Source organism: Crotalus tigris, unplaced genomic scaffold (assembly GCF_016545835.1).
Source record: "Crotalus tigris isolate CLP2741 ecotype Arizona unplaced genomic scaffold, ASM1654583v1 scf7180000018525.42219311030:4301911, whole genome shotgun sequence".
Classification (NCBI taxonomy): Eukaryota; Metazoa; Chordata; class Lepidosauria; order Squamata; family Viperidae; genus Crotalus; species Crotalus tigris.
In genome coordinates, this window is record NW_024097057.1 from 1112333 (window position 1) to 1135009 (window position 22677).

The following is a 22677-nucleotide window of genomic DNA, read 5'->3' on the forward strand; positions in this document are numbered from 1 at the left end:
CACTGCAGTTGTTAAAATAGTCACATGGTGGTTAAGCAGATCCAGCTTCCCTGTTGACTTTGCTTGTCAGACGGTCACAAAAGGGGATCACGTGACCCCCCAGGACGCTGTGACCGTCATAAATGTGAGTCAGTTGACAAGCATCTGAATGTAAATCACGTGACCCTGGGGAGGCTGCATAAGGGTGGAAAATTGTTGTAAGTCCCTGTTTTCAGTGCTGTTGTTCACTTCCGACGGTGACTAAACGAACTGTTGTAAGTCGAGGACTACCTACAGTTTGCATAACTGGGGCAGAATTTTGTAACCCCTGCTTTTTCCGTATCCGTGATTTAAATGGGGTGTCCAACCTTGACAACTTGGAAGACTTGTGGAGTTCAATTCCCAGAATTCCCCAGCCAGCTTGAAGACTTGTGAACTTCAGATTGGGGAATCCTGGGAGTTGAAGTCCACAAGTCTTCCAAGTTGCCAAGGTTGGACACCCCTGGTTTAAACAAAGCACCGTTTAGTGCAATCTGTGAACCCAGCCACTTCCTGTGTCATATCCACCTCCTCACTCCTCCTCCTCTTCTCCTTCTCCTCTTCTTCTCCTTCCTCCTCCTCCTCCTCCTCCTCCTCCTCCTCCTCCTCCTCCTCTTCTCCTTCTCTTCTTCTCCTTCTCCTCTTCTTCTCCTTCCTCCTTCTCCTCCTCCTCCTTCTCCCCCTCTCTCACCACAAATGTTAAATTCAAAACTATAAGCATTCAACTTTTAAGCAAGCAAGCAAACAAAACGCAGTACCCGGAGCAACCCCTATTCCTTCCAAACAGCTTCCTAAGACCAGAATCCCCTCCAGGTAGGGATCGGGCGACTCTACCCACCCAGCATCTCCCAAAGGGATGGGAACTGTAGTCCAAGCCCTTAGCCCTCCGGGGGAAAGGGCAGGACTGCCACTTTCGAAAAGAGTTGGCCTGAGTGAGTCCTAGAAGGCGAAGCGCTCTCTCAACGCTGCTTAGGGAACTCCGCGCCATCCTTAAAAGTTCTCCGGAACGCCACCAAGCGCCTCCCCGCCTTTGCAGCTGGGGCCACTTCTAAAACTCCGCGTACGCTCAGAGACCTCTTGCCCCCCGGTGACCAGCCGGGCTCCGGCGCTTCAGCGCCCCGCGAGCCCCCTCGGGCATCACTTCCAAGCGTTGGCCAAAGCGCCTCTCCAAGCGGAGCCGCGCCTCTCCAAGCGCCCGCCGAGAGCGCAGCGCCCGGGGCGCTAAGAAGCCAACCCCGCCGCTTCCCCGCCACTCACCGTCGGAGCTGACCGAGTCGTAGGGGTCGCGCTGGCGGGGCGCCCCGTCCTCTCCGGGCTGCCTGTAGTCCACCCAGCTCAGCCCCTCCAAGTCGTCGTAGCCGGCCCGCGCCTTGTCCTCCACCGGCACCACCGTGAAGTGCGGCATGGCCGCGGCGGGCCGTCGGGAGAGAAGCCCCCGCCTGGCTGAAGCGCCTGGCTGAAGCGCCGCCGCCGCCGCGCCCGGGGCTTGGCTGGAGCAGCAGCCGCGCGACGAGGCGAGCGGGAGACGCGGCGCGGCAGCCTCGGCCGAGCCAGGCTGGCATTCCAGCCGCCTTGGGTCACTTCCTCCCAGGAAGCGCGGCTCGGCGACGCCCCCGCTCCCGCTCCCCGGGACTGCAGGGCAGGCAGAGCGCGCGGCCGAGAGGGGAGGGCAGGGTCGGGCCGGCGCTGGGCAGGGGGCTCCGGATGGCCTCGGCCGCTGGGCTCCGGCGCGCATCCCTCCAGCTCCGGGAGAAAGTTTGCCGCCTTTCAAAGTCGCCCCCCCCGGGGTGCTCTCTGGGCTTGAGGGTTTCCTTGCACACGTTTCCTTAGCCAAAGTTGGGAAAGTTGCCCCGGCCTGCCTCTTCTCCACCTTGCGCGTTGGAGTCACACGTTCCCCTTTGCCTGACTTGCTCGCTTTTGGAGCGCGACCCTGAACCTAGCCCGGCGAGCCCGGGGTGAAAGTTGCACACGCCCCTGCCTCAAAGGCAACCCTGGCTCGGTTGAGGGGTTGTGTGAGTGGACTTGATTGGGGTTTATGTGTGGCTTATTCCAGGGTGTGAGGGATTGTGTGATTGCAACTGACTGCGGTTTACTCAGCACACCGTGGCATATTGTAGAGTGGGAACTCAGCCTCTGTGTTTGAGGTGTGTGTGAATGCAAGTCATTGGGGGTTTTATTCGGCACACCATGGCTTACTCCAGAGGGTGAACTCAGCAGCTACAGCTGCCAATAATTCTGTTATAGTAACAACATCCTCTTTATTTAGACATTTCCATGTCTTCACACCAACCTCTAGGTAAATATTTATCTGAGAGATCTGTTTGCTAGCTTTATGCTGGTGTCGCACGCCTTACCTGTGATTTGTTAAACCAAACATAGATGGGTTCACACATTGCATGGAGGTTAATGGTTTTGGCTCAGCAGGCTATATGAGCAGAATCATGGTAAATCATGATTTATGCATTTACAAAAGCAGCCCAGTGTGATTTATTAAAAAAAAAACCCAGGATATAGTGTAATGTGTGAGCCAAGATATAGTCTCCGGGCTGAATTGGACTGGGGAGAGGAATGCAAAAGGATTTCTGCTCATCCACGTTCATTCTAAATATCCCTTTGAGCTATACAGCTAATGACAAATGCTGTGAATTGCAGTTTGATGGACTGTGGGGTCCTTGGTGCTCTCTGAGCTTGGTTGTTTTGTTGCAGATGTTTCATGAACCAACTAAGTAACATTATCAAACCCAACATGTTGAGTGGCACCACTTTGGCTGGATTGTTGCACTGATGATGTTACCTTGTTGGGTAATGAGACGTCTGCAAGAAAACAATCAAACTCAGAGAGGACCAAGGACCCCTCATTTGCTTTATGTGCATAACAGTAAGCCAAGATTATGGAGGGATGATTCAGGAAACAGGTCATAGTTGTTTGCTTTGCATAAAATATTAATGCAGATTAAATGTTTTATTTGGCCTGCAAGATAAATCATTGCTTATCATTTTGCCTTGCCTGGAAGAGATGTGAGAATAAATGAGGATGATTTAACCTACTGAGTTAACAGTTATCTCAACAATTCAGGTAAGACACAAGCAAAGGTGTGTTGACAACAGGCCAGACCTGAGTAATTTTTAACCTTGTGTTGTTTCACTGTGGTTCTTTTTGTTGTGCAAACCCAGATGATGAGATTGTGTTGTGGAAATGCAGTAACATTTGGGATATTTTGGTAAACAGAGCTTAAAGTTACTAAGTTTAATGTGTTCTGCAAATGCAGTCCCAGACCAGCAAATAAAAGAAAGACCTGGTGTGTGTGTGTGTGAAGAAAATGGATGGAAAATTCAAAGGGAGACTTTCAGAAAAGAGTTATGAGCATGGAATTATGAGAGGCTGTTCAGAAACATTCAAGCTTCTAGAAATTAAACAGAAAACCAAGACAATGCCTAGGCCATAAAGAATTCTCAAGCCTTTCACTTATCCTTCCTCAAATAAAACATAAAACAAAGGGCAGATAACTTTTTCTTACTCTGTATTCCTCCATCCTGCTGTTTTCCTTACATGCAAAAGCGAAAATAAAAATATTATGGCTTTTCTGGGCACAGGAATACTGAACGGCGTGGAGATTTCCAGAAAGGTCCACATCTGATTCTAGCTTTTTTTGGGGGGGGGGTAAGGACTCTCATCTTCCACTTCAAGAGTTCACGAGATTTCTCTGAAACATAAACTTTCCATGAAATTTGGCTGAAAGTGATGAAATCCTTAAGAACAATTCCTCTGGTTTTCCCCAGACCATTGATGTAACTGATAAGTAGCATAACCGTAGCTCCATTCCTACACAAGTGGTCCTCAACCTATGAGAACATTTGAGCCCAAAATTTCTGTTCCTAAGCAGACAGTTTTTAAATGTGTTTGGCCCCGTTTTACAACCTTTTTTTGCCACAGTTATTAAGGGAATCGCCGCAGTAGTTAAGTTAGTAACATGGTTGTTAAATGAATCCACCTTTCCCATTGACTTTGCTTTGGCAGAAGATTGCCACAGGGGATCACATGACCCCGGGACAGTGCAATCGTCGTAAGTATGAACCAGTTGCCAAACATTTCGAATTCCGATCATGTGATCAAGGAGCTGCTGAAAACCTGTCAGAAGTCACTTTTTTCAGCGCTGTTACAACTTAGAACGTCACTAAACGAATGATTGTAAGTTGAGGACAACCTATAGTTTTAAAAAAATGTATATATTTGAATTGGGAAGGAATATGCTCTTTAAAAGGGGAACGAATGTGGGGAAAACCTGACCCTATCCCATGTGCAGAGGTTTCTCACGCTTTTTGAGAACATCCCCTTTAAAAAAAGCACAAGCGAAAGCTGAGCGTTTGGATTACATTTGATCTGAATCTAATTTTACCTTTCCTCCTTCGCAAACGAATTGGCAAGGGCTTCCTGGACATAATGGCTTCCTCTTTCCAGATGCATGACTAAAGATTGATTTCCGGCTCTTAGTTAAGGCTAATTTTGATTTATGGGGTAAATTAGATCAAACGTGGAGGTTGATACAATTATTTTCAACCTGCTTTTGACGGGAACCCCCTCTTGATTTATGTTTGGTACTGGATTCTGTCTCCTGGTCTCGTTCCTCTGTGATCTATTTTTCTGTTCTAGTCTTTATCACCCGTGTGGGCAACTATTAGCCACTTTATGACTTCTGGACTTCAATGCCTAGAATTCCTGAGCCAGTCCTGAATTCTGGGAGTTGAAATCCAGAGGCCATAAAGTGGCTACAGCTGCCCACTCCTGCCTCATCACAGTTACAGGTAGTCCTCGACTTACAAACACAATTTCTGTGGCTCAGTGAGACAATTGTTATGTGAATTTTGTCCTATTTTACGACCTTTCTTTCTTTCCAGCTGACAAGCCCAGCATCTTTAACCTCTGAGCCATTGCACACACACACACACACACACACACACACACCAGGCAAGCCATAATAATGCACCAAATCCTGCATCAATGCAGCCATCATATAGAACTCAACTTGAAAGAGGTTTTTCTTAATACTTTGAGGGAAACAAGTTTGGGATAGGTTGGAATGGGGAGGTTTGGGGTGTCTTGGCTCCTATTCCCTTTTTCTGGGAGGGAGGCAGTGCTTCTAATAAATGTCATTAACAGGAACAGGATGGATGGCTTAGCCAAACTGAGCGAACAATGCAAGATTTTTTTGTTGTTGTTGTTCAGCTGGGCTGTTTCAAGAGCAGCAGCCTGGTTTTTATTAAGAAACGAAAAAGGAAGCTGAATACAACTTTCCTTCCTCATCCTGTAAATCGCCAAGGCAGACTGTGCAGGGACTCTGAATGTGAGTAATGTCTTAAGACCTTGGCAGAGTTTGCCTGACCATTGTTAATCCAATTACTCCAAATGTTCTGGGTTCACACAATTAAACAGGCTGAAATGGCATTGACTCTTCCCTTCAGGAAGGTAATTTTTACCGCTCACCATAAAATGATGCAACACGTTTCCCACTGGCTTATATTTCATTGGATTTGACAACCACAAAGCCTTATTTTTGTTGCACATCCTGAATTTTTCATGTTTGGTTGAGCACTTGTTCCAGATAGGTTTAGACGGCAGGTTTTCCCCCCCTCCCCTTTTGTTGTTATTGATTCGTATGCATTTTATATTTTTTTTCCTCCATTGTGTTGTGGTTTTCTTTGTAGTTCTTTGTACCCATTTGATTTAGTTTTGCATTTTTCTGTTTTGTTTTTCAAACTTGTAAAAGTATGTAAGTTGAAAGAAAGAAAGAAAGAAAGAAAGAAAGAAAGAAAGAAAGAAAGAAAGAAAGAAAGAAAGAAAGAAAAGATTTTTGGAATACGTTCATTGGCCCATGGGCTTCAGTGCTGGATTAAATTTAGGAAAGAAGGCTAAAAAGTATCTTGCCTTAGGGCAGGGGTCTTCAAACTTGGCCCTTTTATGACTTGTGGACTTCAGCTCCCAGAATTCCTCAGCTAGTGTTGGTCCACAAGTTGAAGTCCACAAGTCATAAAAGGGCCAAGTTTGAAGACCCCTGTCTTAAAGCATCCTGGCTGAGGAATTCTGGGAGTTGAAGACCCCTGGTTTAAGGCTTTAATGTTGAAACCACACTCTGATTTGAATCTGGAGACAGAGGCAGCCAACACAGAGAATGGAGAGCTGACAAAACCCCACAAGCTTTGATTGAACAACACGTAGGGAGTTCCTTCTTTCTAAAGAGGAGAGAGAAAAACAAGAACTTGACCACACATACTGCTGGCTTTTCCCCAGAGAGTCAGCTGAAGGTCTCCCTAACAATAGGTCATCGCTCAATGCAGAAATAAACTTTGCAATGTAGCAACTCCGTGTTATCGCCCAAATGAGGAACTTTCTCAAAAAGGATTGAGCAAGACGTTCTCCTCCCAGCTTCAACGTGAGCTCTGGCAGAAACTGGGGTGGGGGTGGGGGGTAAGGATACTTGCGCTATGAATCTTCTGTCCCTCCACTTTTATTATGCCGGGAAGGAGCTGAGATAAATATAAAGAAAACTATTGCTGAGACTCTAGAAAGATTACAGAGAAGAGCAGCAAAGATGATTAGGGGACTGGAGGCTACAGCATATAAGGAAAGGCTGTTGGAATTGGGTATGTCTAGTTTAATGAAGAGAAGAACGAGGGGGGACATGATAGCAGTGTTCCAATATTTCAGGGCTGCCACAAAGAGGAGGGAATGAAGCTGTTCTCCAAAGCGCCTGAAGGCAGGACAAGAAGCAACAGATGGAAACTAATCAAGGAGAGAAGCAACCTAGAACTAAGGAGAAACTTCCTAACAGTTAGAACAATTAACCAATGGAACAACCTGCCTCCAGAAGCGGTGACTGCTCCAACACTGGAAGTTTTTAAGAAGAGACTGGACAGCCATTTGTCTGAAATGGTATAGGGTTTCCTGCCTGAGCAGGGGGGTTGGACTAGATGACCTCCAAGGTCCCTTCCATCATCATCATCATCATCATCATCATCATCATCATCATCATTATTATTATTATTATCCAAAGCATCGGAAGGCAAGACAAAAAACAATGGATCGAAGCTAATCAAGGAGAGAACCAAGCTAGAAATTAGGAGAAATTTTCTGACAATGGAAGTTGTGGGAGCTTCATCACTGGAGATTTTTAAGAAGAGATTGCACAGCCATCTGTCTAGAATAGAATAGAATAGAATAGAATAGAATAGAATAGAATAGAATAGAATAGAATAGAATAGAATAGAATAGAATAGAATAGAACAATTCTTTAGTAAAATCCACGAGAGGGCGCTACCATCCAGTATATGACTTTCAGACTAATTAAATCAATGAATCATTATGGGTTTTTTTCAGCCCTGCTGGACTGCATTAGCAAAAGGAGTGTCCTATATGTCACTTTTTGCAAAAGTTTCTACTACTTACACTATATTAAACTAAGACCCGACTAGGGGCATTTTCACACCTACAATGTTCCCATTTCCAAACATTAACAAGAAAAGTGAAGCTGGCCCCTGATCCTCCTATTTGTTCCCAGTGAACATTGTAATGTCTCTAGATAAATGAATTGTTAAGCATTGATTAATACTCATGGAGAGACCCCTATGCCAACACATGGAGTAACCAAAGAATAAGAAATTCACAGTACTAACCCATTCATATTTACTTGGAGAAGGAAGTTCCACAGGATTTAACAGGAATTAAATATCACCGGAGTGTGCTGGGAGTTATTGAATGTGACTGAATTTCATTCCGAACTGAGCATGTCGGTACCATAGGTGATGTTTATGGAAATGATGGCTCTGTTTGGGCAGCTTTTCCTTTGGCATTCCAAAACTCTTCTCGTTCTGTGAAGATTCTCAATCTTCCAGGTCACGGTTGTCCCAAAAGGTGCTTTTCCAAAAGGCAGTTGGGCTTTCTTAGTTTTTTTCCTTTGAAAACATTCCACTTCTCATCCGTGAACGGAAGAAGAGAAGTGAAACCGTTTTCAAGGGGAAAACCCAAGAAAGTCCAGTTGCCTCTTGGGAAAGCAGCTTTGTGCAAATGAAGCAGGAACCATTGGCCGTTCCAGACTTTGTGATCATGAGTAGTATTGTTCTTCGTTTCTATTTTAACTTTGGAAGAATCCGTCCTTGGCGCCGTTGTCAGAATCAAGTTCAGGGCAACATCATGTACATTCCTACGGTGAATACAAGGCTTTTGAGTAGCCCCATGCAAAGCAGTCTGCAGGAGCCGTTCCTTGGCGAAGTTGGAGGCTTCAGCTCCAGGCGACAGGTTTGATCCACCTGCTCAAGTGGGATTTCCACTTCACTTGCCTTCTCTTGCCAGCTCTTCTTCACCTAGTTCAGAAGTTCAGAGTTAGGGCCAAACTCACAAATCCCTTTGTGTGAAATGCAAACATCTGAAATCGTATTTATTAAATTGGTATACCACCCATCTTGCTGTTTGGGGTCACTCTAGGTCTAGGTTCAGGTCAAGCTCCTGGCCATCTTTGAACCAAGAGAAGTAGCTGTCAGGATCTCCATCATCAGCCTGGCGCCTTGCTGGCATCATACCATCAAAGGGGAAGGGAGGGGGAAGCAATTGGGGCAACCCACACCTGTGTATCTAATGGTGGGAAATGGGGAGGGGACCTGACGTGAAGAAGACCAGAGTTGTCTGTACCGCTTACACCAGGCATCTTCAAGGCTGCTTGACCTGGGTGTGAAATTCCAGCAGCCTAAACAACCCAGAGTTTCCCACATTGGGGTGATCCTGGATTGGGTGGCAATGGACCGGACATTGGGGGGAAGGATGGGTAAACATTGGGTTTGCTCTTTGTATCAGTGAGCAGGAACTCCAGTTTCCGCCTCACCTTCCTGCAAGCAACAACTTTAGTAAAAGTTCTTTTCACTTCAATCAATTGGAGTTGAGTGTCTGCTTTCCTAAATGATCATTTTGGGCGCTCTGACAGCAGCGTTTTATGATGTTGATCGACAATTTAAAATTGTCACCCTGGACTCCAAGATCCGTAGGGGTGTCTGCCATCAGTCATTAATATTACTAAAGAGCAAAGCTAAAAATCAGTTGTCACAGAACGGGAAACCCTTACATTTTCTACTTCTTTGAAAACACGAAGTAAGTTCTCCCTCAGAATCCCACGAAGTTCTTCCTTGCTCCAGCCTCTCCTCAGCAGTTCTTCAATTACGTCTGGATATTTTGAAACATCTTCCAGTCCCTGAGGGAATCTGTCAGTCAAGACAGAAGTGGCACAAACTAAATGTCTATTAGCAAAACCACAGCCAGATTAGGAACTAAGAAAATTCATTGTCAGCTTTTGCTACCAGTAAAATGGCTGCTCACGAGAGACTCACAAGATTTTTATAAATGTTTTTTTTAAAAAAAGAACTGGGAAATTCCAAGAATTTCACCCAATTGTACTGCTTGGTATGTTTCTTTATAGAATGGTTTATTAGACCTAAATGATTTTTAGAAAGATTAGACCAAATATGAAGGGTCCCTTATTCTGAGTTCAAAACACTTCTCAAATGATTGAAACAGCCTGTTTTGAATATGAAATACATTTCAAGTCCTAACAGTTTGAAATGGAAAAGTTTGCACGTCACCAAATAATAACGTATCCACATACTAACCGTGATTCTCCGTCATAGTCACCGCCAATTCCTATTGAAAATGAACCTGCAATTTTCTTTATGTGGTCAAAGTGATCTGGAATTATTTTTTTTTTTGTCAAAAAAGAAGAAGATGAGATAGCATCAGTACACAGCCAGGAGAAAGGGGAAATGCTTATAAGAGAGGGCCAGGCAGAGCTGGAGGGCAGAATAAAACATGTCATCAGTTTAGACTCCATGGTGACGCAGTGGTCAGAATGCAGTATTGCAGGCTAACTCACTACTCACTGACAGCAGTTCGATCCTAACCAGCTCAAGGCTGACTCAGCCTTCCCTCCTTCTGCGATTGATAAAATGAGGACCCAGATTGTTGTGGGCAAGATGCTGACTCTGTAAACCACTTAGAGAGGGCTGTAAAAGCACTATGAAGAGATATATAAGTCTAAGTGCTATTGCTATCTCCATTTTCCCCAAAGTTTTCTTCCCCTACTGTAGGGACGACCTTGAAAAAGGAATTCAACAGGTATTAGGTTAACCACTAGTTTAGCTCCAGAAGAGAGAAGGGAATGAGAAAAAAGCTTAAAATTGCCTCACCTTCATTCTTTTTGGTATAAGGGAGAGATAGAACCTCTGTCAGGCTTTCAAAGTTCTGTTATAAAACCCTTCAAAAAACAAACTGAGTTCCAATAATCCTGGTGGAGCCTGTTTCCTGAACTGGCCTATCTTGAAGGGCTGACAGCTAGAAAAGGTGGCCTTCTCTCCATGAGGTACTTTCAAAAGAGGACCATCCCGTTTGCTTGTAAGTCACTTTTTTGCTAAATGAACGGTTGTATATAGGAACAGCACAATGTTTGCAAACCTGCAACAGTTGAGATGTTAACTGACTTATTTCCACAGGCCAAAAACTTCACAGGGAACGTCACCATTATAATTCCATGGTTCTCTTTCTAAAACAAGGAAAAAAATTAAATCAGTCAAACATCCAGTTCTGAGGGCTGTGTCAGAAGGCCCCTGCCCCACCTCATTAGAGAAGTAAGCATGTTGCAAAGCAAACCACTTCTCTCTACCATACGTGTCTCCAAACGTGGCAACTTGTGGACTTCAATTACAGCCAGCCATGGGAATTGAAGTCCACAAGTCTTAAAGTTGCCAACTTTGGAGATCCCTGCTCTACTATCAGCCATCTTAGTAGGGATGCCTTTTAGTCTTGCATCAACCTTGGGCATTATCTGAAATTAAAAAGACCAAGTGGTTGTAACCCTATGTTTGGGTTGAAAAACAAGTGGTTGTAATCTAATGTAACCCATTGGGTTGTAACCCAAATTGTTGTAACTCACTGGGTTGTAACCAATGTAACCCATCTAATGCAAATTAGGTGACCAGGAATAATGGGAGTCCGGGACATTAAAGGGTCTCTGGTTGAGGGAGACCTTCTTTTAGTGCATGATGATCTGGAAAACAAGACTCACAAGCTTTAGGAGAATGTCATCTGGAACATTCCTGGAGTGGTGGCAGACCGAATAGGCAGAAGAATGGCTGAAAATGACAGGTGCTCTGGAAACCCTAAGAACAGCTTTTGCTGTCTCATGAGAGGTGTGAGATAGGTCTACCATCATCCCCAGGCGATTCATCTCCTTCACCACTTCCTGGAGAAAATACAGTAGATATTGTGGTACACAGACAAAGAGACACCCTCGCACACAAAGCTGGGGTCCTGACCAGCCTCCCCAAAATCACAGTAAAATGTTCATTTCTTGAGTGCTGTTCAAAGCTTTCTCCCAACTAACCAACACATCTCCAACTCAGGTCTTCCATTTTCTTGTTGGGAAGCATGTTCAATCAAGATGGTCAAGATTGGCATGTTCTGCCAATCTGCAGATCTTCTTCTACAAGAAAAAATGCTGATGGAATCAAATATTTCTGGAGACTAGAAGGTTGGGGAAGACTGAGTTAGGATAAAGTTTGCTAAGGAATATAGAAGAAATTGGAATGAATGAATATTAACTTTCAGTTATTAAGAACAATTTTTTAAAGCAGGAGTGTCCAACCTTGGCAACTTTAAGACTTGTGGACTGCAACTCCCAGAATTCCCCAGTCAACCAACAAACCATCAAACAAATCAACTGGGAGTTCTTGAGGCACAAATAACCAGGGTCACAGAGACAAAGCTTATTTCAGACATATTATACAAAGACCTAGTTCTCTGGAGAAAGCTTTGATGCTGGCATAGATGGAAGGAAAGAGGAAGAAGAGGACACCTGGCAGTAATGTGGTGAAAGATGCACTGTTGGAAGTCTTGAAGACCAGATTATGGATAGATCTTCATGGAGAAGATCTATTTATGTACTCTCTAAGACTCAAAACTTGATGGCATATACCACCACAATCACCATCATCACACAATCTTCATCGTAATTAAATACTGATTATGGTGGATTCTCATCAAGATACAAGAAAAGACCCTTGTAGATTAATTCTCAGATCTCCCTTACATAAAAGAACCTCAGATCTCAATATCAATTCAAGTCACTTTCTAAGTTTCACTTAGAACTTTCTCTTACGATGCCAAAAGGAGTCAAGCTGTTAACATCAGGATAGAAATTGTGTCTGCCTTTCGTTGAAGTTTCTGCCCTGAAAATAAACAAAAAAGAAGGACTTTTATTCAATGAAAGGTGAAAGGTTGAAAGGTATTCAAATTAAAGGTATTCAAACCATCCAGTCAGAGCTGAAGAAGCTTCTTGGATGAGAAGCAAAACATCTTCAGAGAAAAAGCAGAAAATCCAGTTGCTTCTTGAAAAAGCATCTTTAAGACAAGGGATCTAAGTGCAGCCCACCTTGAATTCCGTTGACTGTTATTTACCATCAATTTGTTTTGAGCATTAGTAATTCTGTTGCTACCAGCCTCCCTTCCATTGAGGACTTGTATATTGCAGGAGCAAAAAAGAGGGCTGTAAAAATATCTACAGAACCCTCACATCCTGGACGCAATTCTATTCCATTCCATTCCGATTCTTGTAGAGCAGTGGTTCTCAACCTGTGGGTCGGGACCCCATTTGGGGTCGAACGACCATTTCACGGGGGTCGCCAAACAAGGCTGTCTGCCATTTTTCCCCCTTTTCTTTGGCCAAGTCCCTGGCACCCGGTGATGTATAAGTGGTTGAGGGTCACCACAACATGGGGAACTGTATTATGGGGTCGCGGCATTAGAAAGGTTGAGAACCACTGTTGCAGAGAGCTTTAGCATACAATAAACTCATATACTCATATGAGCTGCCTGGACTTCCTGATTTCCCAGTCTTGGCCAAAGACTGGCCATATGTCCCATTTTTCAGTGCCATTCTAACTTCAAATGGTCACCAAAAAAGAATGGTTGCAAGTCAAGGATTACCTGCCATTCATCTTCTTAAACTACACATGCACGCCCATATTATTATTCTAAAGCAACTGTGGCTGCTGTCATAACAATCCGTCTCCGAGAGAAACTTGGTTTGTTGATTACCAGGGAGTGTTGCAAGTGTGGGTCAAAGACATGTACCGAACACCCAGCTCATAGAACATCCTCAAGGTGGCCAGGCTGCTGTCAATGGAATGGCCTCCTTCAATGCCGATCAAGCAGGCAATCTTATTGTTGCTGAGATTCTCTATGCCTGGAGTTGAAACAGAAAGAGAGCCCTCTAGTAAAGACAGAGCATCAGAGGAAACCTACAGTTTAGAGCAGGTGTATCTCACTTTGACAACTTTAAGACTTGGGGACTTCAACTCCCAGAATTTCTCAGCCAGTCAGTCTACAGGTAGTCTTCGGCTTACGACCACAACTGAGCCCAGCATTAATGTGGCTAAGCCAGACACGTGTTAAATGAGTTTTGCCACAGTTGTTAAGCAAATCCCTGCAGTTGTTAAGTTAGCAACACAGTTGTTAAGTGAATCTGGCTTCCCCCATTGACTTGGCTTGTCAGAAAGATGCAAAAGAGATCACGTGACCCCAGGGGGCACAGCGACCGTCATACGTATGAACCACTTGTTGAACACCCAAATACAAATCACATGACCATGGAGATGCTGCAACGGTTATAAGTATGAAAAATTCTCACAAGTCACTTTTTTTCAGGTTGTAACTTAGAATAGACACTAGACAAACGTAAGTTGAGGACTATCTGTATAAAAACTAGCACAACAATTTCAGCTTATGTACGGCCCAATAAGCGTTGACTGGAACATAAGACTATGTAAGAAGATATTCCTCACCCCTGGAATTTAAACACATGGATAAGGAACATAGTAATAGTAATAATAATAGTAATAGTAAAGATGGAAGGGACCTTGGAGGTCATCTAGTCCAACCCCCTGCTCAGGCAGGAAACCCTATACCATTTCGGAAAAATGGCTGTTCAGTCTCTTCTTAAAAACCTCCAGTGTTGGAAGCATTCACTGCTTCTGGAGGCAGGTTGTTCCACTGGTTAATTGTTCTGTCAGTTTCTCCTTAGTTCTAGGTTGCTTCTCTCCTTGATGAGTTTCTACCCGTTGCATAGGTAGAGTTGCATGTTTCTCATCTCTTATACTTTTGTCTAATGTTTCTTTCATTAGCAAAGGAAACAAAATTTACCCTTTGAAGATGTCAGCAGTTCCAATTCTTCATAGTCTTCACACATCCGTCTGACAACATCAATTTGTTCTAGTGTCAAACGTACAGCATCTTTGTTCTGTGCACCGCAGAGAACATATACTGACCAAAACTGGGAAAATTTAGAAAATAGGAGGCAGAATGAGTATAATCTATGTTTCCCACCTTGAGTTATTTATAAAAGTCATAAAGGCAGGGTAAAAAAAATCTAATAAGCAAGTAAAATAAAGATGGCAATTGCTATATCAATTCAATGAAGTACTTCAATCCTTGTATCATGTGAAGCATCAATTTTTTTCACCACTGCTCTCACCATTGTTGACCAATCCCCATTCCGGCATGTATCTTAGCTCCTAGTTTTTCCTTGGGACTCAGGTAGCACTTACCTGTGCCCCAACATGGCCAGCCTGGAGCTTCTCAATGTTTGTGTTGGTGTTTTTGAGTTTCTTCAAGTCAATTGTGCTTAGCTTGTTCTGGTGTAACCATCTTAATTTCAGGGGCAGATCATTGTGTCTGAAAGATAAGACAGGAGAATTAGAACAATGAATCAGTGGAATAGAACAATTAATCAGTGGAACAACCTGCCTCCAGAAGCTGTGAATGCTCCAACACTGGAAGTTTTAAGGAAGAGACTGGAAAGCCATTTGTCTGAAATGATATAGGGTTTCCTTCTTAAGCAGGGGGTTGGACTAGATGACCTCTAAGGTCCCTATTCTGATGCAGCCCTGATGATCCCAACACCCCAAATGCTGGGAAAACTCCGAGCTGCTCAGAATGTTCCCAAGCTCCAGAGAATTGTATTAATTAGCAGAATACAAGATTTATTTTATTTTATTTTTTTTGTACCTTTCAGCTAGTCTATATTCCTGGCAACTGCTGGAAAAGTCCCTGCAGTTTTCTTTGCAAGTTTTTTTCAGAAATAGTTTGCCATTGCTTCCTTCCAAGAGCTGAGAGAAAGTGACCAGTCAAAGATCATCCAGTTGGCTTTGTGTCTAAGGCTTGACTAGAACTCACAGTCTCCCGGTTTTTGCTCGGTACCTTACCCACTACTCCAAACTGGCTCTCAGTACGATTATTGCCATTTATGTCACCCTATACAAACCGATTGACATGCGTAGCCTTCAGTAAAAGCCAAGTATTAAAGAGAGTCAGTTTGCAGTAACCAGCTGAGTGACCTTGGGCCAGTCCCTCATCCTCAGCCCTAGGAAGGAAGCAGTAGCAGACCACTTCTGAAAAAAGCTGCCCAGAAATCTGCAGGGACTTCTCCAGGCCTCACCAGGAGCCAGTGCTTACTTACTACTTAACACTGACACAAAGAAGCAAAAAAAGAGAAAGCAAACAGAAAGTCATCAGAATATGCTGACTATAAGGGGCCATACTTATCTCCATTTCAAGGCCATTGACCAGCGCTGTCCAAAGACATTTCTGCGGTCATGTGGTCTGCTTGACATCACAGAGCACTGTTACTTTCCCATCAAAGTGATACCTATTAATCTACTCACATTTGCATGCCTTTGAACTGCTCGGTGGGCAGGAACTGGGGCAAGGGATGGGAGCTCACCCCGTCGTGTGGTGCTGGGGTCTTGAACCTGGGCTGCCAGCTTTCCAGCTGACAAGCCCAGCACCTTAACCACTGAACCGCTGCACCACCCTGCCAGAATAGAATTCTAGTCAAATCATAGCTTTGCTGTTTTATGTCTGCAAGGAAGGAAACCCACATACCCGTCTATTAGCCGAGATGCCGCCATGAGGTCAAGAACTTCAGTTCTCAAGGATTCTTTAGTTGCTCTGGATCCCCAAATGTCCACCAGCAGGCAGAGTAGCCCCAGAAGCACCACCATCACTGGATCCCAAGGAAGTCCACGAGCTAAATGAGATGCCTCCAAATATATCTATATATATATTCTTGGATAAAAAAAGGAGCACTGTTTTCATCCACGTTTGAGGAGACTCTTCACGGAAAGGGTTTCAAACCCAGTGAAAAGACGTAATCAATCTCTGAAAATCTTTACGCAGTCAGCCTGCTGTTGACAAAGGAAGAAAAAGAGGAGACGTAATGGGGACGCTCTCATCATGCTGCATTAAAAAAAACATTATACGTTTCTCTCAGGCTTTTCAACACCAAGAGCTCCTATCCCAAATAGCATTACACAGAAACCTCTGGGAATTTCTCTCAGATAGAAAATATGCACTCACGTCTTCCCAAAACTTTGCCAGAATAGATTTTTCTTACTGAAGACCAGATTTGCCTCTGGGCAGCCCTAATATTTACAACATACAAACCGAAGAGGCACCAGACCCAACAAAATGTCAAGGAAAGACATTTTAATTTTCATACATTCGAAGCCAGGATTGGCCGAGCGTAGGAAGAACATTTGTTTGGGTATATTTTTTTTTCCAATCCCGCCCATGCACAAACGTGGGTAAAGATCAGGGCTAAAAAAAGAATTGCTGACAATAAAAAATGTTCTTTGTTCTTAAAACAGAAAGCAACGCTTTCTTCCCTTTGCGGTATCAAAGACAAGTTTTTCTCCATCGCGTAATTTATTAAGAGCCCCGTCTCAGAAATTCCCACCTGTGCTTGTTGCTGAGAATTCTGGGCATCAAAACCCATCTACACTAAAGGGTTCGTTTAGGGACCGTTCAAAGTTATAACATCCCTGAAAAAATTATGACCCTTTTTCACACTTATAACCGTCGCGGTGTTCCCCTTGGTCACGGGATCCAAATTCGAATGCTGTGCAACTGGCTCATACTTATGATGATCGCGGTGTCCCCGGGGTCACGTGACCCACTTTTGTGACCTTCTGACAAGCAGCGCCAATGGGGCAGCCAGATTCACTTAACAACCCTGTTAGTAACTTAACAACTGCCATGATTCACTTAACAACTATGGCAAGAAAAGTCGTAAAATGGGGCAAAACTTGCTTAACAAAAGTTTCGCTTAGCAACATAAATTTTGGGCTCAGTTGTGGTCATATGTCCGGAACTACCTGTATCTGAAAGTTCATAAGACTGAGGAACCTTGTAAAAAATTCTCTTTTTGGAGGCAAGCCAGACTTTCCCTAGCTGGAGTGAGTTCTGTTGGGGAGCCAAAAATTGGAGGATTTCTTCAATGGATTGAGAGGATATTTATTTGTAGAAAGTTAAATTAAGAAACAATGCAAAATAAGAATCTGAAACAGCCTTAGAATCCTTAAGGGCTTGACATCCTACAATGCTAGCTAAATGAAAAACAGATTGTGCAGCGTGACTAAAATCTATAAAAGGAAAAGAGGGGGTGGGTGTGTTTAAATCATTTTGCCGTGGCATTAAATAAGGATTTCCTCAGAAGAGTTTAGGTAAGGTGATTGGGCAGCCAACATATATGTTAAATAGTCATTTCTTCTAGAGGATTTTCCTGACCTGTAGTTCTTCTGCAGGGTTTTAATTCACACCAGTGTCTCCCACATTCATTATCCTGTCTCTGAGCCATCTTCAATCTGTCCTCCAATTGTGTTTGAGATTACACTCCCCAAAATTGTGTCAACAAACATCTGAAGGGCAGAAGGCTGGAGAAAGCTGCTACAGTTCCTTGAAAGCACATCACACAACATTCATCTAAAGCTTATTTCTGAACAGAGGATTGTGTTATGGACAAAGAGAAGATGGGGTGACTGGAAGTTGAGAAATGCATAAGTCTAGTTGTGTGAATGAGATCCAGGTACCTCTTTCAGACATTTAAAACCTGAACAAATGGCAAATTTAGAGGATAGAGGGACAAAATCTCTCCTGAACCATTGTTTGCAATTCAGTGGAGTGTCCCCTTGCACCACAAAGTTTCATATAGTAAAAGCTGTGGTTTTCCAGTAGTAAAGCATGGCTGTGGGAGCTGGACCATAAGGAAGGCTGAGTGTCAAAAGAATTGATGCTTTGCATTTATGATGATGGAGAAGACTCTTGAGAGACCCTTGGAGATCAAATCAAAAGACCCCGATGTTGGGGAAGATGGAAGAAGAAGGCGACAGCAGAGGATGAGATGGTTAGATAGTGTCATTGATGCAATGAAGGTGAATTTGGGCAAACTCTGGCAGATGGGGAAGACAGGGAAACAGGCTGTGGTCCATGGAGTTGCGAAGAGTCAGACACAACTTAGTGTCTGAAGAAAAATCCCAAACAATACATATGAGAAAAGAAAGGGGCTTCGGTTGTGTCTATGGAGCTTCTCAGATATCCAGTTTTTCAAGAAGCAACTGGACTTTCTTTGTTTTTCCTTGAAGACGTTTCACTTCTCATTCAAGAAGCTTCTTCAATTCTGATTTAATAACTGAACAGCAACAAGTGCAATCTTTCAAGCTCGCTTTCAAAGATTTGGCAGTTTGTAACTAGGAAAGCAGCTCTCCGATTTCCCTTGGTTTAGCTTGGTTAAAACCTGCACAGGAATTGCTTTAATCATAATAATGCAATATCTGCTACTTAGCTACAGGTTGTCCCTCGACTTACAACCGTTCACGCAGAGACTGTTCGAAGTTACAACAACGCTGAAAAGAGTGACTTATGACTGGTCCTTGCCCATACGACCATCTCAGCTTCTCCACTGTCACGTGACTGAAATTTGGGTGATTGTCAACCAGGATGTGTTTATAGCATCCCGGGGTCAGGTGATCACCATTTGCAATCATCCCAGTTGGCTTCCGAAAAGCAATGACAATGGGGGGGAGCTGGATTCGCTTTATGACCACATGATTCACTTAACAACCCTGGCAAGATGGTCATAAAACCAGGCACATGCTTAGCAATGGAAATTCTGATCCCAACTGTGATCATAAATCGAGGACTATCTGCATTGCATAGGATACATAGATGAGCAGGTGTTCAACCACTGATCTGCTTGATGGATTCTGATAAGACAGTACATAATGAACCACATGATATTTATATAAAAACAATGGATTCTCGTGATACTTTTAAATCCAAGTTTAATGTGGCATAAACATCAGTTGAAATACTGTAGACATTGGCTCACAAAAGCCTGCATTGTGATAAATGAGCTAGTGTTTTAAGAGTCACCAAACTTTCTGTTGTGCTTTTTTTTTTTTTTTTACAAAGGCTGCAAATGTCATGTTTCCTTAGGCATCTATTTGGGACAGGTGATTTATTTTTGGAAAAGGCACTTCTTTTCTATCCATCAAAGGAGGCAGCAATATGTGTTACTACTGCAGAGAGGTTTGTGATATTCTACAATAATATTCTGAACTGATTATATTGGAGGAGTAATTGATTATATTACAGGTGTAATTTATTGGCAAACCAGGGACTGTTGATAAGTATAAAATATAAGATTTTTTTTCTTTTCAGTTTGTATTTTTAGAATAAGGTGGTCTCTTTTATAATTTGGGTTAAGGTTTTTTTTTTTTTAGATTATACTCATTGTTGCCTATATAACATTTTTGGAAAAAGAAAAATTAAAGTGAATGTGTATAAAACTGGAAAAAAAAACATACATTGGGGATATTTTTCCATCTCTGCTTGGATTTTGCTAATGGAAAACCTGGAAAACTCAAAAGGAGCCACACGAGCTATGTCAATCTGATGCATCAAACACACAAAAGATTCTTGTAATACTTTTAGCATACACATTATACCATAGGAGCTTCCTTAAAAGGCAAAATAGTCCATTAATTCATCCATGTTGCACATCACCAGAAACAAATAAGACTGTCCTTAATAGGAATTGTTGGAGGTGCCTATGACAAAAGCTTCTGAAGGCAGGACAAGACGTATTGTGTGAAATAATCATTAAAGAGAGATTCAACATAGAACTAAGGAGAAATTGCCTGACACTGAAAACAATTAATCAATGGAAACTCTTGCCTCCAGAAGTTGTGGATTCTCCATCACTGGAGGTTTTTTACTACTACTACTACTACTACTACTACTACTACTACTACTACTACTACTACTACCTTGGAGGTCTTCTAGTCCAACCCCTTGCTCAGGCAGGAAACCCTATACCATTTCAGACAAATGGCTGTCCAGTCTCCTCTTAAAAACTTCCAGTGTTGGAGCATTCACCACTTGTTCTAACTGTCAGGAAGTTTCTCCTTAGTTCTAGGTTGCTTCTCTCCTTGATTAGTTTCCATCCGTTGCTTCTTGTCCTGTCTTCAGGGGCTTTGGAGAATAGCTTGACTCCCTCTTCTTTGTGGCAGCCCCTGAGATACTGGAAGACTGCTATCATGTCACCCCTGGTCCTTCTTTTCATCAGACTAGACATACCCAATTGCTGCAACCGTTCCTTGTATGTTTTAGCCTCCAGTCCCCTAATCATCTTTTTTGCTCTTCTCTGTACTCTTTCTAGAGTCTCAACATCTTTTTTACATCGTGGTGACCAATACTGGATGCATGCTGTGGTCCAGTACCGGTCCACGGAACAGGGATTGGAGACCCCTGCTGTAGACTATTCATTAGGTTCTCCAAGACAGATACATCAATAGAGGATAACAGAGCAAAGTTCCTACCTTCAGAAGATCCCGTTTGCTCTTCACAGCACCTCTAACACAGATTAGTGAATGGGAAGTGCTCTCCTTTTTCTGAAATCTAACCATTCCATTTGAACACGTCTATGTAATCAAAATGTAGCTCCCTAATGCTTTCGGTAAGTTATCCAGGAGTCTACCCACAGGCCTGATCTATTTTCTGACCACTTCCATTTTCCATCGCACAAAACAGAGGACTTCTTTCAAAACTCATCGTTGTTTTGGCTCCGTGCTTCATTTGTTCATCTATCTACAGTACGGAAATTTAGGATGTGGTTCATATATCCTTCTTTTCCTCTCTGTTATTTCTCAGTAATGGCTGATCTCCAGGTCCTCCCAAACATGAATGCATTGGTATTGCCACCCACAGAATACATATTTTCCTTTCCCACACGCAGAAGGGGGAAAATCTCAGGGTTTGTATCTTACCAAACTGCAATGGTCATCGTCAGCATCACCACGACGTGCAGCGCAAGCTGAACGCATGGCGTTTCTGAAGGAGCTGCATGTGATCATGAGAACAGATGATGGGTTGGTGATTATGAGGGAGTTCCCCAATTTCTCTCCTATCTGGTTCCTCACATTTCAGCTCGCCAGAAAAGGAGAAGTAGTAAGATAGCACTCAGCAGCAAGGTGATTATTTTACTCTCTCAATAAAAGCAGAGAAATGATATCGAAAGGGCACGCCAGGGCAGGAGGGGGAATCTGCAATTGAATTTCCATTTTTTTTTTTTTTTTACAAAAGCAATGTTTTCCTTCTTATTAGTCCACTGGATATTGGCAGGGTGGGGAGACACAAAGGCATTCCTACTCTGACAATTTTGATCATGCGAGCACGGGGATGGCGCAGTGGTGAAAAACGGTCATAACTGACCTTTTCAGTGCCTTTGTAACTTCAAACGGACACTAAGGGAACTGTTGTAAACTGAGGACTACCTCAACTACACTTTCCCTCTTTGTATATACCCTCATGGAGGAAGAGGTTGAAATCCAGAAAGCGGGTTCTCAAGCTTCATCTCCAGATGTTTGGGGGACCAGCAGTTTATGGCAGCAGTAGGGAAGAGTCATATTGATCAGTCTTTCTGTTACAAAGATTAAAAGTACAACGTGTCTCCCGATTTTGCACACAGCTGAAAGTTAGCAGCATAGCAAGAGCAGAGAATTTTTGTACCTCAGGGCTGAACTGTGGAGTCTTTGGTGCTCTCTGAATTTGGATGTTTTCTTGAAGAATACAGGGTCTACATTCGTGGCATTCAGTTTCCCTCCCTCCCAGTTTAGACTTGCATCTAAAGGAATTAATTCAGTGGCCAAGAGATTACAGTTACCTAATTTCCTTAGAAGAGCAGAATTGAAGTTCCGTATTTCTTTTAAAAAAAAACAATCGCAACAGAAATCCTTAACAAAAGAGGAGAATACTGAGGTAGAAAGTCTAAACAAATATTTATTCATTATTACCTTTAACAGGTTCAGTTTCTGTCCCTTTCAAGATACGCCTATCTTCTGCAATCTAAGGCTGCTTACAAGCAAAGTCTTGCTTTGTTTTATATCGGTGGCTTCAATGGAATTGCAGAAAAGGTTGTGTGGAGAGACACACCACGCTTATCATTTGCCTACATTCCTTTAACCATTAATCCATGTAGGTGGGACATTTCCCCCCTCCCCCCAAGCAAGTTATCTGACTAATTCTTCCCTTCTCATTTATTCATGCTAGTCTGGAAATAACTCAAATAAAACAAGGGTAAAACTAGATGACATGTAGCCCCTCCAACGTATGGCCACAGTTAAGCGCAATATTTCTGTTGCAAAGCGAGATAGCAGTAAAGTTAATTTTGCTCCACTTTATGATCTTTCTTTCCACAGTTGTTAAGTGAATCGCTGCAGTTGTTAAGTTAGTAA

At 43.1% G+C, this 22677-nt stretch overlaps 2 protein-coding genes across 6 annotated transcripts in view; both read right to left on the reverse strand.

The window, feature by feature from the left end:
• SLC12A4 (solute carrier family 12 member 4) overlaps positions 1-1603 on the reverse strand; it is a 38142-nt gene extending 36539 nt beyond the window's left edge. The window contains exon 1 of the mRNA XM_039353486.1: positions 1276-1603. Coding sequence (XP_039209420.1) covers positions 1276-1423 — 148 coding nt within the window. The 5' untranslated portion in view covers positions 1424-1603. The remainder of the gene's footprint in view (positions 1-1275) is intronic.
• A 6076-nt stretch (positions 1604-7679) lies between these two features.
• LOC120312593 (dipeptidase 2-like) lies at positions 7680-22331 on the reverse strand. Of its 5 annotated transcripts, none has more exons than XM_039353491.1 (11): positions 22237-22331; positions 15989-16290; positions 14653-14779; positions 14249-14378; positions 13145-13292; positions 12207-12276; positions 11115-11291; positions 10505-10592; positions 9667-9742; positions 9126-9261; positions 7680-8373 (listed from the first exon to the last, which is right to left on the reverse strand). In XM_039353491.1, exons 2-11 carry the CDS (start codon positions 16105-16107, stop codon positions 8191-8193), a joined length of 1254 nt encoding a protein of 417 aa, XP_039209425.1. In that variant the 5' UTR covers positions 16108-16290; positions 22237-22331; the 3' UTR covers positions 7680-8190. The 5 variants fall into 5 exon arrangements, with proteins under 5 accessions (XP_039209425.1, XP_039209421.1, XP_039209426.1 ...); XM_039353487.1 differs by lacking the exon at positions 22237-22331 and adding an exon at positions 21211-21318; XM_039353492.1 differs by lacking the exon at positions 22237-22331 and adding an exon at positions 21211-21233 and having other exon boundaries at positions 15989-16287.
• Between the last annotated feature and the right edge of the window lie 346 nt (positions 22332-22677).

Bases quoted from the DNA above. Each gene is read 5' to 3' on its own strand.
- LOC120312593 (XM_039353491.1), bottom strand. From the start codon at position 16,107: ATGGTGGTGCTTCTGGGGCTACTCTGCCTGCTGGTGGACATTTGGGGA. The intron at 14,780-15,988 runs GTATGTGGGTTT...CTTATCTTTCAG, and splicing joins GCATCTCGGCTAATAGACGG to ACACAATGATCTGCCCCTGA. The intron at 9,262-9,666 runs GTTAGTATGTGG...CTTGACTGACAG, and splicing joins GACTATGACGGAGAATCACG to ATTCCCTCAGGGACTGGAAG.